The sequence below is a fragment of the Oncorhynchus clarkii genome, chromosome 24 (genome assembly GCF_045791955.1).
Source record: "Oncorhynchus clarkii lewisi isolate Uvic-CL-2024 chromosome 24, UVic_Ocla_1.0, whole genome shotgun sequence".
Classification (NCBI taxonomy): Eukaryota; Metazoa; Chordata; class Actinopteri; order Salmoniformes; family Salmonidae; genus Oncorhynchus; species Oncorhynchus clarkii.
This window is the reverse complement of record NC_092170.1, coordinates 11,469,830-11,482,387: the sequence shown is the minus strand read 5'-3', so window position 1 is coordinate 11,482,387 and position 12,558 is coordinate 11,469,830. Positions and strand designations below refer to the sequence as shown.

The following is a 12,558-nucleotide window of genomic DNA, read 5'->3' as shown; positions in this document are numbered from 1 at the left end:
AAGACGGAGTTTCTGGAGGCACGACTCTGAATAACGAAAGTCTCACACCCAGCTCTTGAGGCTCTTACTGTTGTGTCTCACTGGACTTCAGATCATAGATCTGCATTCCACTCCAGCAGACAGTAGAGTCCTTCATCACCATCATGTTTGAGACGTTGTACATTTTGAATGACCTTTCGCAACCACAATGAGAGTGAAATGATGATTTAGCAATGCAGGCACGTTGATGGTGTAAATATTATTGTATGTTACTGTCCAAGGGTGAGTTACTATCCACTGAAGCACAGCACAAAGCGACACAATCTCCTAGAATGTAGAATGCTACGACAAGAGTATCGCTGTCTGACGTATACTTTTCAAAAACAATCCTTTACCTGAATACAGGTATAAAGTCAAACCTTTACATCTATATACTGTATCCCTTTGGCTCCACGCTCGCTCAGTGGACAGTAACTATTTATCGTTCTTTGGTGGATGAAAAGGTAAAAGCAGAGAGGGGTGGTGAGGTTGAGGGTAGCGTTTGTTTGGTCCAAAAGTGATCCTATGTGAGGATATTGGCCACCTGTGTAGGACTTCAGGACCGACAGAGTTCTGTACCGTGATGTTTATATTGTTGTTCATTCAATCGAAATCTGTCAATATTTGTGAAAAAAAAACAAAAACACGTTGTTCGTTTGTGATACTTGTGATACTATAGCGGAGCACCTTTTTAGGTATGGAGGGCTTGTGAACCCTCTGCTGTGGAATACTGGGTAGAGATGCATGACATGACAGAATAATGGTGACAGCACAGCACCGGCATGGACAAAACAATTATAATGCATGGGTGGTGACAAGAGAATAGTGTTTGTGTCTTTTATGTGAGAAAGCAGAAGGTCCAGGCTGCAGCCAGACCTGTGAAGAGCATGCAGACTGCCTCTGCTCCTCACCTGTTTACAGTAAAGGCTGCCCTGAGATCAGCTCAACCCAACCCCAGCTAATTGGCCCCATATACAGCAACACTGGCCCACCATCAGTACTTAAGACCATGGCGTATAAATGATCTTATTTTGGAGTGAGGCTTACAGTACATCACTTTGTCCAACAGTGTTGGTTCAAATGCTCCTATTCTTCTGGGTTTTTTTAACCTTTTGAAATCCAAACCTCCCCGTTTGCTTGACAGATTACATTTCAAACGGTGAGTTCTCATCAGCTACAGACTGTTATTCAGTAACTACTGATCGTTGCTACTGTAATTCTGCATCATACCCATTTAATGCCTTAAAGTCTAGTACTTACTATTTAGTCAAATTTGACTTGTCTTGTGTGTGCTTTGAGTGGGCATCAGAAACCTAATTGATTAGTGTGCAATATGTGGAACCAGTCAGCAATCTCTACTACTGAGTTAAGAAGAGTAGCAAGAGCTAATATGACTACATACAAACTGAAATAACATCTTCTTGAAAGATCAACTTAGCGATACTGTATTTACTCTGGATCTGACTCTACCATATAATATATTGTTACCCCTGCCCCAATCTCAATGAGATGAAAGTGCAATTAATAAGATAGTGGGAGATGGGGAGGGGTAGTGAACTGTTACAAGACTGTCCATGGTCCTTACATGTGGTTCAATCACCTGACTTACTGAGTCGCTAAGAAAACATGTTGAATAACAGAAGAGAACAAGGCTGACACAAAATGGAGATGGGTTTATCTCAGTATTGCCAGGTGTTCTGAGGTGGATATGGAGAAAATAGGACACCGCAGTGAGACTCTTGAGTTAATATGCTGCACAATACTAGAGACGGATGTTATATCGTATGGGAGTTTTCCCCACTTATTTTAGAGTTCAGGATACTTGGAACTCTAGTTGAACTGTAGAGTGGTCAATCAGTACAACCAGTGAGAACGATTAACATTTAAATATTACAAATGCAAATAATGGATTCAAAAGGTAATGACATTTTGGAAGTTAAGTGAGTAAACAAATTGACCCCCTCAAAACTATAGATTTATTGATTCAAATAGTAAAGGATCTCTTGAGAATAGTAATGTATAAATATGCCCATTGTTGCTTGTATAACATATATAATATCAACAAAGATTTCAGTTACCTTGGCCCTCAGTGTTCCCCCAGTCTTTGTCAATTTTTGAAAATAAACGTCTCTTCAGATTATGTTGATAATGCTGGAAGCATCATAGATGTAGACCCAACAGTCTAGGAGGGTAATAAAGAGACATTTTGATATTTCTCTAATTGTCCAATTTGAAGACAAATTTCCCCTTGAACTAGTCATTTGATGTAGCACAAACTACATGTACATTTCTGTTGCCCAGATGATTTAATTTATTTATATTTATTAATAATATTTTATTGTTCAACGGCTCCTTGAAGCAAACCATTTGAACCGTTCCAATGTTTCAAAGAGAGTGGGAGCAATGTGCAATATAAAGCTGACTCTTCTTTGCTTTCATCTTAATGAGCAGTCAACTCGGCTCACTCGGTGGGAGTGAAACACTTATTTTCTCCAGTGTTTGTTGCGCCCTCGGCCAACCAACATAGATTTATTTAATTCACTTGAGATTAGCATGTTTACATACAAATTTGTAATGGACATTCCAATGAACCTTGTCAGTTTGTTCAGGGTTGTTATACATAGGATGACATTTTACAGGGCCTTTACTGTGGTCATTGGGTTGGTTATGACATACTTTTTCCTGAATTGAACTGTCTACAATGTTCAGACCATGTTCAGTGTTTCGATGACTTCTATTTAACTATCTGGCCTTTGCCATTGCGGTAGATGAGATATCACTCCCAGATGTTTTATGTGCTGTAAATGCCATCCTATGTGCAAATGCATGAACATTGTGTGTTAGCATGGTCTGTTAAGGACATCTAGGTTTACATTTGGATCGGGTTATCCCAAAACAGTTTTTGGCCTGTGTGGCTGCTTGCGTGGTCTGCTCACGCTTGCAACAAACTGAGCAATGTCGACTTGGTCGAGCAGCAGGTGAATTGTCATTTTTTGATTACGTGTTAACAGTCTACTTACTTATTCACCACCTATAAAAGCTGTGAAAAGAAAGCCTGACTTTTCCTGTCTATGTCTGAATGTCTCTGATCATTTGGTTGTCAGTTTGTTGGAGTTTGATATTTCTGTGTCTGTGTTCGTGCCCCTCAACTTTCTGTATTGGGGTGAACCACCCCAGGTCTTGCTCTTCAATGTGTCCTTGGTGCAGTTTTATCTGTGAACCTTTCTCTCTGCCTGACATTTGTATTGAATAGTGACTGACTTAAAAGAAGATATGTGATATTTACATTTATTCAATACTGTAATAAATTATTTGAAAATTATATTAAATTTTTTTTATGAAAGGATAAACAAAGGAAAAGAAATGAAACTTGTTTTGGAGAACCTATGGCATGAGGTGTAATGTGTTCTGAAAAAACAACTATGTAATCAACTCAAGTTAACCTTATTGAATATAGTTTATTTATTTTCAACGCTTACTGTGTCTGTGTAATCATTTTATGCATGACAAGTTGAAAACAAGTCACAGACGACATTGATAACAACTTACATTACAAGTCATTGAGTACACTGCATGTTCAAGACTTTCTCTCATTATATACTGAACAAAAATATAAACGCAACATGCAACAATTTCAAAGATTTTACTGAGTTACAGTTCATATAAGGAAATCAGTCAATTAAAATCCATTCATTAAGCCCTAATCTATAGATTTCACATGACTGGGAATACAGATATGCATCTGGTCACAGATACCTTAAAAAAACTAAAAAAAGGGGTATGGATCAGAAAACCTGAAAATCTGGTTTGACCACCATTCACCTCATGCAGCAGGACACATCTCCTTTGCATAGAGTTCATCAGGCTGTTGATTGTGGCTTGTGGAATGTTGTCCCACTCCTCTTCAATGGCTGTGCTTGGGTATTGGTGGGTATTGGCGGGAACTGGAACACACCGTCATACACATTGATCCAGAGCATCCCAAACATGCTCAATGGGTGACATGTCTGATGAGTATGCTTCCAGGAAATGTGTACAGATCCTTGCGACATTTGGCCGTGAATTATCATGCTGAAACCCGAGGCTATGGTGGTGAATGAATGGCACGACAATGGGCCTCAGGATCTCATCACAGTATCTCTGTGCATTCAAATTGCCATCGATAAAATGCAATTGTGTTTGTTGTCTGTAGTTTATGCCTGCCCATACCATAATCTGTTGACAACGTTGACATCAGCAAACCGCTCGCCCACACAATGCCATACATGCTGTCTGCCATCTGCCCAGTAAAGTTGAAATCGGGGTTAGTCCCATGAACACTTCTCCAGCGTGTCAGTGGCCATCGAAGGTGAGCGTTTACACACTGAAGTTGGTTACGACGCCAAACTGCAGTCAGGTTAAAACCCTGGTGAGAAGGAAGAGCACGCTGATGAGCTTCCCTGAGATGGTGTCTGACAGAAATTCTTCCGTTGCTCAAACCCACAGTTTCATCAGCTGTCCGGGTGGCTCGTCTCAGACCTGATAATCTCTCTTATTTCTCTCTAATTTTGTACGCACATTTTTTACATCCCTGTTAGTGAGCATTTATCCTTTGCCAAGATAATCCATCCACCTGATAGGTGTGGCATATCAAGAAGCTGACTAAACAGCATGATCATTACACAAGTGCACCTTGTGCTGGGGACAGTAAAAGGCTACTCTAAAATGTGAAGAAGCTGGATGTGTAGGTCCTGGGCTAGAGTGGTTACACATGGTCTGCAGTTGTGAGACCAGTTGGACATAACGCCAAATTCTCTAAAATGATGTTGAAGGTGGCTTATGGTAGAGAAATGAAAATCTCTGGCAACAGCTCTGGTGGACATTCCTGCAGTCAGCATGCCAATTGCACACTCCCTCAAAACTTGAGACATCTGTGGCATTGTGTTGTGTGACAAAACTGCACATTTTAGAGTGGTCCTTTACTATCCCCAGCACGAGGTGCACCTGTGTAATGACCATGCTGTTTAATCAGCTTCTTGATATGCCACACTTGTCAGGTGGATGGATTATCTTGGCAAGGGAGAAATGCTCACTAACGGGGATGTAACAAATGTGAGCACAAAATTTGAGAGAAATAAGATTTTGTGTGCATGGAATATTGTGCAAATTGTAAAGTGTTTACTGAATGGAATATTTCTGGGATCTTTTATTACACCTCATGAAACACTTTACATGTTGCGTTTATATTTTTTCAGTATATCTAAAAATGAATACATATCTGGAACATTTTAGGTATAAACTCAAGACGTCTCTCAAACCTGTATGTCAGAAAAACAACACATGACCTCACTGTTGTGGGCCACACTACTGCGCAAGTGCATCATTGCACGGGTAGTCTGACAGAACAGTGAATGTTTGTTGGCTAGTGAAGAATTTAAAATCCTGTAAAATAAGTAATCAAAATAAGAAATAATTTAAGACATTTCGCCCATGTTTTATTTCTGTAAATTGAGCAGAGACTGATAAATCAATCGCGGAGCTGTGGGGATAAAGGTAAACGTGCGGACGCCATTGTTACTTGAAATCGAATCTAGTGTAGCTAGCTAGTTTTATAAGGAAGATGTAACGTTATTTTACTAGCTGTATCGTCTATGGTTAATTTGAGTGTCACTGGCGATAAAATGTCTAGCATCACTATAATAAGGAAGAAACATTGTCAGAGATAGTTAATACCCCGTTATTCACTAAAATTGCGAGCTTGTGTGCATCTATTACGCCGTTCCCGTTGCAAAACGTTTCTTAAATGAAAGCAAATTGAACGAAACGATGATGGACCTACCTGAATTTGTCCAATAGAAACTATTATTTTGCTCTGCTAGCTTCCGTTTTGTTCTTAAACGGTATCCGTAATGAATACACTCATGGCTAGCTAGTTGGTTTTTTTTGCCTGCTACCCTTGTGCTAACGTTACGCCCCCGGTAGCTTTTATTTATAGCTAATGTTAGCTAGCTATGCTATTTATATTAGTAGCTAGTTAGCTTCATACTCTCAAGCACAGCTCAATTTTAACTAATTTTAGCTAATTAACTGGTTCATTTAGGATGTTGACAGTTTCTCCCTATTTCCTCAGGTGGGAAGATGTCATATCACTCGTCTTCTCACAGCTCTTCGCCTAACACCGATTGCAAGGTCTACGTTGGGGACTTCGTCAACGGTGCTGCTAAGGCTGAGCTAGAGCGGGCGTTCAGTTACTATGGCCCTTTACGCAGCGTTTGGGTGGCCAGACCCGCATGTTTCGCCTTTGTGGAGTATGAGGATGCCCGTGACGCAGAGGACGCAGTTAAAGGCATGGATGGAAAGTAAGTAACTTTATATTGACCTACACATCTAACAGCCCATTATGTTTTCACATCAGTTTATACATATTTTGGTTGAAGTGGTGTGTGTTCCGTTTTGGGATATTAATTGTTGTAATTCAGGCCATAATCTTGCAGATGTTGCCCAGTATTACATGTTTTCTTTCATACCCTATTATCACTATATTCTGCCCTCTCTCCCTACCTCAGGGTGCTGTGCGGCTCTCGGATCCATGTGGAGCTGTCCACTGGCATGTCACGGAAGACCAAACATGACCTCCCCAGCCGTCACCACTTTGACTCTCAAGACTGCTGCTACCATTGTGGGGACAGGGGCCACTATGCCTACGACTGCTACCGTTTCAGCAGGAGGGGTGGAGGTCGTCGGAGCAGGTATTCTTCTTGCCCAATATCTGCTGGCTGCCTCTGATATACTGCCAGTAGCAGTCATAATTCTGCAAAGTTTTCCCTTTATACAACATTGTTCTTACTACATCGCAGTATTAATAAGCTTGAGAAAAATGTCACTATGTTATTGAGAAACAATTATGCACAGACAATATGCTGACCTGGTTGGATTCGTCTCAACTGCTGAGGGGCAATGCTGTCCTCTTTATACACTGCTCAAAAAAATAAAGGGAACACTAAAATAACACATCCTAGATCTGAATGAATGAAATATTCTTATTAAATACTTTTTTCTTCACATAGTTGAATGTGCTGACAAAAAAATCACACAAATGATCAATGGAAATCAAATTCATCAACCCATGGAGGTCTGGATTTGGAGTAACACTCAAGATTAAAGTGGAAAACCACACTACAGGCTGATCCAACTTTGATGTAATGTCCTTAAAACAAGTCAAAATGAGGCTCAGTAGTGTGTGTGGCCTCCACCTGCCTGTATGACCTCCCTACAACGCCTGGGCATGCTCCTGATGAGGTGGCGGCTGGTCTCCTGAGGGATCTCCTCCCAGACCTGGACTAAAGCATCCGCCAACTCCTGGACAGTCTGTGGTGCAACATGGCGTTGGTGGATGGAGCGAGACATGATGTCCCAGATGTGCTCAATTGGATTCAGGTCTGGGGAATGGACGGGCCAGTCCATAGCATCAATGCCTTCCTCTTGCAGAAACTGCTGACACACTCCAGACACATGAGGTCTAGCATTGTCTTGCATTAGGAGGAACCCAGGGCCAACCGCACCAGCATATGGTCTCACAAGGGGTCTGAGGATCTCATCTCGGTACCTAATGGCAGTCAGGCTACCTCTGGCGAGCACATGGAGGGCTGTGCGTCCCCCCAAAGAAATACCACCCCACACCATGAATGAACCACGCCAAACCGGTCATGCTGGAGGATGTTGCAGGCAGCAGAATGTTCTCCACGGCGTCTCCAGACTGTCACGTCTGTCACGTGCTCAGTGTGAACCTGTTTTCATCTGTGAAGAGCACAGGGCGCCAGTGGCAAATTTGCCAATCTTGTTGTTCTCTGGCAAATGCCAAACGTCCTGCACAGTGTTGGGCTGTAAGAACAACCCCCACCTGTGGACGTCGGGCCCTCATACCACCCTCATGGAGTCTGTTTCTGACCGTTTGAGCAGACACATGCACATTTGTGGCCTGCTGGAGGTCATTTTGCAGGGCTCTGGCAGTGCTCCTCCTGCTCCTCCTTGCACAAAGGCGGAGGTAGCGGTCCTGCTGCTGGGTTGTTGCCCTCCTACGGCCTCCTCCACGTCTCCTGATGTACTGGCCTGTCTCCTGGTAGCGCCTCCATGCTCTGGACACTACGCTGACACACAGCAAACCTACTCGCCACAGCTCGCATTGATGTGCCATCCTGGATGAGCTGCAATACCTGAGCCACTTGTGTGGGTTGTAGACGCCGTTTCATGCTACCACTAGAGTGAAAGCACCGCCAGCATTCAAAAGTGACCAAAACATCAGCCAGGAAGCATAGGAACTGAGAAGTGGTCTGTGGTCACCACCTGCAGAACCACTCCTTTATTGGGGGTGTCTTGCTAATTGCCTATAATTTCCACCTGTTTTCTATTCCATTTGCACAACAGCATGTGAAATTTGTCAATCAGTGTTGCTTCCTAAGTGGACAATTTGATTTCACAGAAGTGTGATTGACTTGGAGTTACATTGTGTTTAAGTGTTCCCTTTATTTTTTTGAGCAGTGTATTTCAATACTGTGGTAATATATCAGAGCAGGGGTCCTTAAACTTTTTCAGCTCGAGACCCAAATGAGAAATTGACTGTGAGCCAAATTGTCCTCCGATCCAAATGAAGTAGAAATAGTGTGTGATTTATAGATGTCTTTTCACAGAAAAACCCTGTATTAGAGACATCACAGCCTGTTTCTTGTATTCCAGATCACGGTCTCGTTCCGGATCCAGGTCACGTGGCAGCCATTATCGATCCCGTTCCCGCAGCAATGACCGGTAAGTAAACAGAGTTTTTGTGCTACTGTCATTCAAACCTCTCCCTGTGCTGATACTGATCTCTCTCCTACAACACAGCAGCAGGCACCGCTCCCCATCTTATCCCAAACATAGGAAGAGGTAATTGTCTACGGTTAAGTTTGCATGCTGATGACATTGCATTTTTCTTATTGTCATAGGAAGTATAGTCTACATTTCTATTCTGAGCAAACCTGTTGTTCCTGCAAACGTATTCATATGATTGTTTTCATTTAATTTATCTATTAGCTTCAAAACAGGTAATTTTCTTGAAACACTTAAAACACTTCCCACTTCCATATTAGGTCCGGCTCCCCTGTGTGGTCCAAGTCCAGGACATCTGTTAGGAGGTAAACCACTTGTGTATTACAGTTGCACAATAATTTCCTCTTGAAAGCTGTCCTGTCTATGGATCCCATCTGAAGTTGGGGTGCCTGCTTTTTGCTCCCATGTTTTTTTTTTTGCAGTCGTTCTCGGTCAGGGTCCCGGGCCAGAGGGTGCTCGGCGTCCCGCTCTCTCTCCAGATCCCGCTCTCTCTCCAGATCCCGCTCTCTCTCCAGATCCCGCTCTCCCAGCCATAAGAGGAATAGGTTAGCTCTCTGCCTCGTCAACCCATACCTTCACAGCTGCTCCTGTACTGTGTAAATGCCATGACTTAACATTATTGTCTTTGCCTTGTAGCCCATATTGTACAATACTGCTAATTATACTGCATTTGGATGATTTGGAATATTGTTTTGCAAATGTGCTAGAAGCCCCCCCCCCCTCCCTCTTTTAATCACATTTTTCAGAGATGACCCTCCACATTCATTCAGCTTAAGTTTAGGTATATTGCTATCTGTTAGACAGGGCTAGGTGTGATCAGGTAAGTCGTGGGTAGCTGCCCCCTCAGACCAGCCTCCACCCGAAGAGCGACAACTCATCAGAGAGATGGCTGCTGCTGGAGATGGGGAGGGGAAAGAAATAGAAATAACACACCCCAAGCTAGAGTGAGGAACACCGCCCCACCCCGAAACCCCCCTCCCCCTTTATATTTTCCAAATACCTGATTTTAATGTTATTTTCTCTTGGAGGTCAATCTCCTAGAATGACCAGGCCAGACCTTGATTAGCTTCAGAGAGTTGCACACAGAGCTGGTGAGCATATACTCTGAGAAACAGAGGCGGTTTGGGTGACGGCTGGGGGAGCGGGACTCTTCTCTTTTCTCTTCTCCCTCAGATCCAGCCTCAATTTGATTAGCTTCAGAGGGCGAGAGAACCTCAAAAACCCAAAATAGAAATCTGTCGTGATCAGACTCCAGTGACCAATCGCATCAGGCCTTTTTTTAAAGAGTGTGGGGAGTCGACTGACTGCAGAAGCACTGACCAGGGTCATCCTTGCTGTGTTAACGTCCTTCCTGAGGGTGAAAAGGGCTGACCAGAAATCAGCTTGCGCCGTGCTGGTTAAAGAGGTCGCCTGATGAACATTCTGACGAGACACATCCATCCTACGCGCGTACACACAGTTGTTCCACCCACCACACTCCCTCCCAGAACCCACGCACCACAGACTTGAACGCTGAGCCAAGTTCAGTCGACAAGTTAAGGCCCCTTCCCTACCGAGCCTGGCCTTTTGCTTAGCTTCTGAGAGGGTGAGAAAGGAGAGCTGACAAGAGATCAGACTTCAAGACCCTCCGAGTGTGTCTTCGAGTTCTAGAATCCGTCGCTACTCTGTACATGTTGTTTCTGCCACTGTCTCCAAAGGTAATGAAAACCCAAGAGTCAATGTCTTTCATGATCAGAACGCAGACGTATAGTCTGATACTCCCTAACATACTGTACACTAACATTCAACTATACAGAGCATGCACTGTCCAAATCCACAGGTGTGTGTGTCTGTCTGTGGGTGGGTATATGAGTGTTAAATATTATCTTTGGATACATATTATCCTGGGTGTAGTGATAAGTGTAGGATTTTTTTTAGGGGGAATGTAGATACCTTGATGGTGCTTGTCCTGATACTGTATATTAGGTCAACCTATTTGAATGTTTGCACTGTTCCCTTGGGTTTTAAATAAGTGTCTGCACATAGGTGATAGTTTACCATATCGAGGTAGGATTCTAAAGATGTGTGCTTGCAAAAGGCATGTTTATTTTATTTGGTCAGTGTTTGTTTTGGGTTTTGGGTGCAATTCTTAGTTCAGATCCTACCATGGTCTTTTGTTTCATTGTGTGAAAATGCAAGGGATGGTTTTATCACCTCAAACCCCCTTTAAAACATCCCGGTCTCAACACCCAGCTCCTTCATTTCCTTGGCCTCTGGTACTTTCACTTGTTGATTTAATTATGCAAAATTAGGGTACCCCTCGCTACATGTTATAATTAGTGGATGTTGGCGGTATCCAGTGTAGCTGTAATGTGTTGTATTTATAACGTGTCCTGACCAAGGCAAACTGGTTGTAGTGGGACACAGTGCATTGTGGGCAGTAGTGGAATAAGTACCCAATTGTCATACTTGAGTAAAAGTAAAGAGACCTTCATAGAAAATGACTCGGATAGCCAGGGGCAAGCTCCAACACTGACAATTTACAAACGAAGCATGTGGTTAGTGAGTCTGCCAGATCAGAGGCAGTAGGGATGACCAGGGTTGTTCTCTTGATAAGTGTGTGAATTAGACCATTCTTCTGTCCTCCTAAGCATTCAAAATGTAATGAGTACTCTTTGGCGTCAGGTAAAATGTAGTAAAAAGTACATAATTTTATTTGGGAATGGAGTGAAGTGAAAGTTGTCAAAAATATAAATAGTGAAGTACAGATACTGCCTAAGGAAAAATACTTGAAAATACTACTTAAGTACTTTACACCACTGATTATGGGCCAGCAGGGTTGGAGCTGTGATTGGTTCTGAGATGGGTGCTGGGCTAGTTGAGTGGACAAGATGGGTGCCGGCCGGGCTGCCTGTTGATTGGACATGCTGTGTCTGCCCTGTTCTTACACCATTCTCTGTCTGTTTCAGTCGTTCCAGATCTCCAAGCCAGAAAAAGAGCCCCACCCCAGGGGAAGATTGATTTGAAGACTAAACTCGTCCCCATCCCCCTCCAACTAACTGGCTTTAGCCTTGCAGCTATTTGTTTTGTCTTTGTTCCCTGCATTGATTAGAATCTACCCCTACCCTTCTGATGCTGTATAATTACACTCTTTCATATCTAACCATGCATCCCTTACATGATGTCACATTCCTAAAATGGCTCTTGTGTGTGTCAAAACAGTTCAAATAGCTCATTTCAGAAGTGGGATTTGTGAACCAGAACTTTGCATTTGTTATTTTCTTATTGCGTTAAAGAGCTGTAAGATACTTTAAATGTTGCTTTCCCTTTTTTATGACACTGGCAGATTTTGGAATAAATTGACACATTAATTCAGCATTATTCTTTTGAACATTGGGAACATCTACAGAATGTGTCTTACATGGAGATGTTTTATAGTGAAAAAGGAAATGACATGGTATGTTTGCCATGAGAAATGGTTTGCAGTCAATAAGTTTTCATTTTCAAACTTATACCCCACCTAATGCGTCATACATAAAAACAGCCCTTAGCTGTTGTATATTTGTAATCTTGGCTCTTTTCAACCTTGCTGATTAAAGTCCATTCTCAAAAAGCTGTAACCACCTGGATCACTCGCCTGAATTGAAAATGTATTTATTGTAGAAATAAAGATTATCTTAACTTTATTTTTTACAGATAACAGATCAATACAGTAGT

The 12,558-nt window shown here is 42.5% G+C and overlaps 1 protein-coding gene across 6 annotated transcripts; it reads left to right on the top strand.

Moving 5' to 3' along the window:
- Positions 1–5,345: 5,345 nt before the first annotated feature.
- On the top strand, positions 5,346–12,541 carry LOC139383160 (serine/arginine-rich splicing factor 7-like). 6 transcript variants are annotated; one of them, XM_071127534.1, is made up of 8 exons: positions 5,346–5,550; positions 6,128–6,356; positions 6,564–6,746; positions 8,731–8,799; positions 8,881–8,919; positions 9,123–9,167; positions 9,285–9,407; positions 11,811–12,541. In XM_071127534.1, exons 2-8 carry the CDS (start codon positions 6,136–6,138, stop codon positions 11,860–11,862), a joined length of 732 nt encoding a protein of 243 aa, XP_070983635.1. In that variant the 5' UTR covers positions 5,346–5,550; positions 6,128–6,135; the 3' UTR covers positions 11,863–12,541. The 6 variants fall into 6 exon arrangements, 5 of the variants coding, with proteins under 5 accessions (XP_070983635.1, XP_070983634.1, XP_070983632.1 ...); XM_071127533.1 differs by having other exon boundaries at positions 8,878–8,919; XM_071127529.1 differs by having other exon boundaries at positions 5,349–5,550; positions 8,878–8,919; positions 9,285–9,458; positions 11,811–12,212.
- The last annotated feature ends 17 nt before the right edge of the window (positions 12,542–12,558 follow it).

Bases quoted from the DNA above. Each gene is read 5' to 3' on its own strand.
- LOC139383160 (XM_071127529.1), top strand. From the start codon at position 6,136: ATGTCATATCACTCGTCTTCTCACAGCTCTTCGCCTAACACCGATTGC. The intron at 8,920-9,122 runs GTAATTGTCTAC...CTTCCATATTAG, and splicing joins TATCCCAAACATAGGAAGAG to GTCCGGCTCCCCTGTGTGGT. The intron at 9,168-9,284 runs GTAAACCACTTG...TTTTTTTTGCAG, and splicing joins TCCAGGACATCTGTTAGGAG to TCGTTCTCGGTCAGGGTCCC.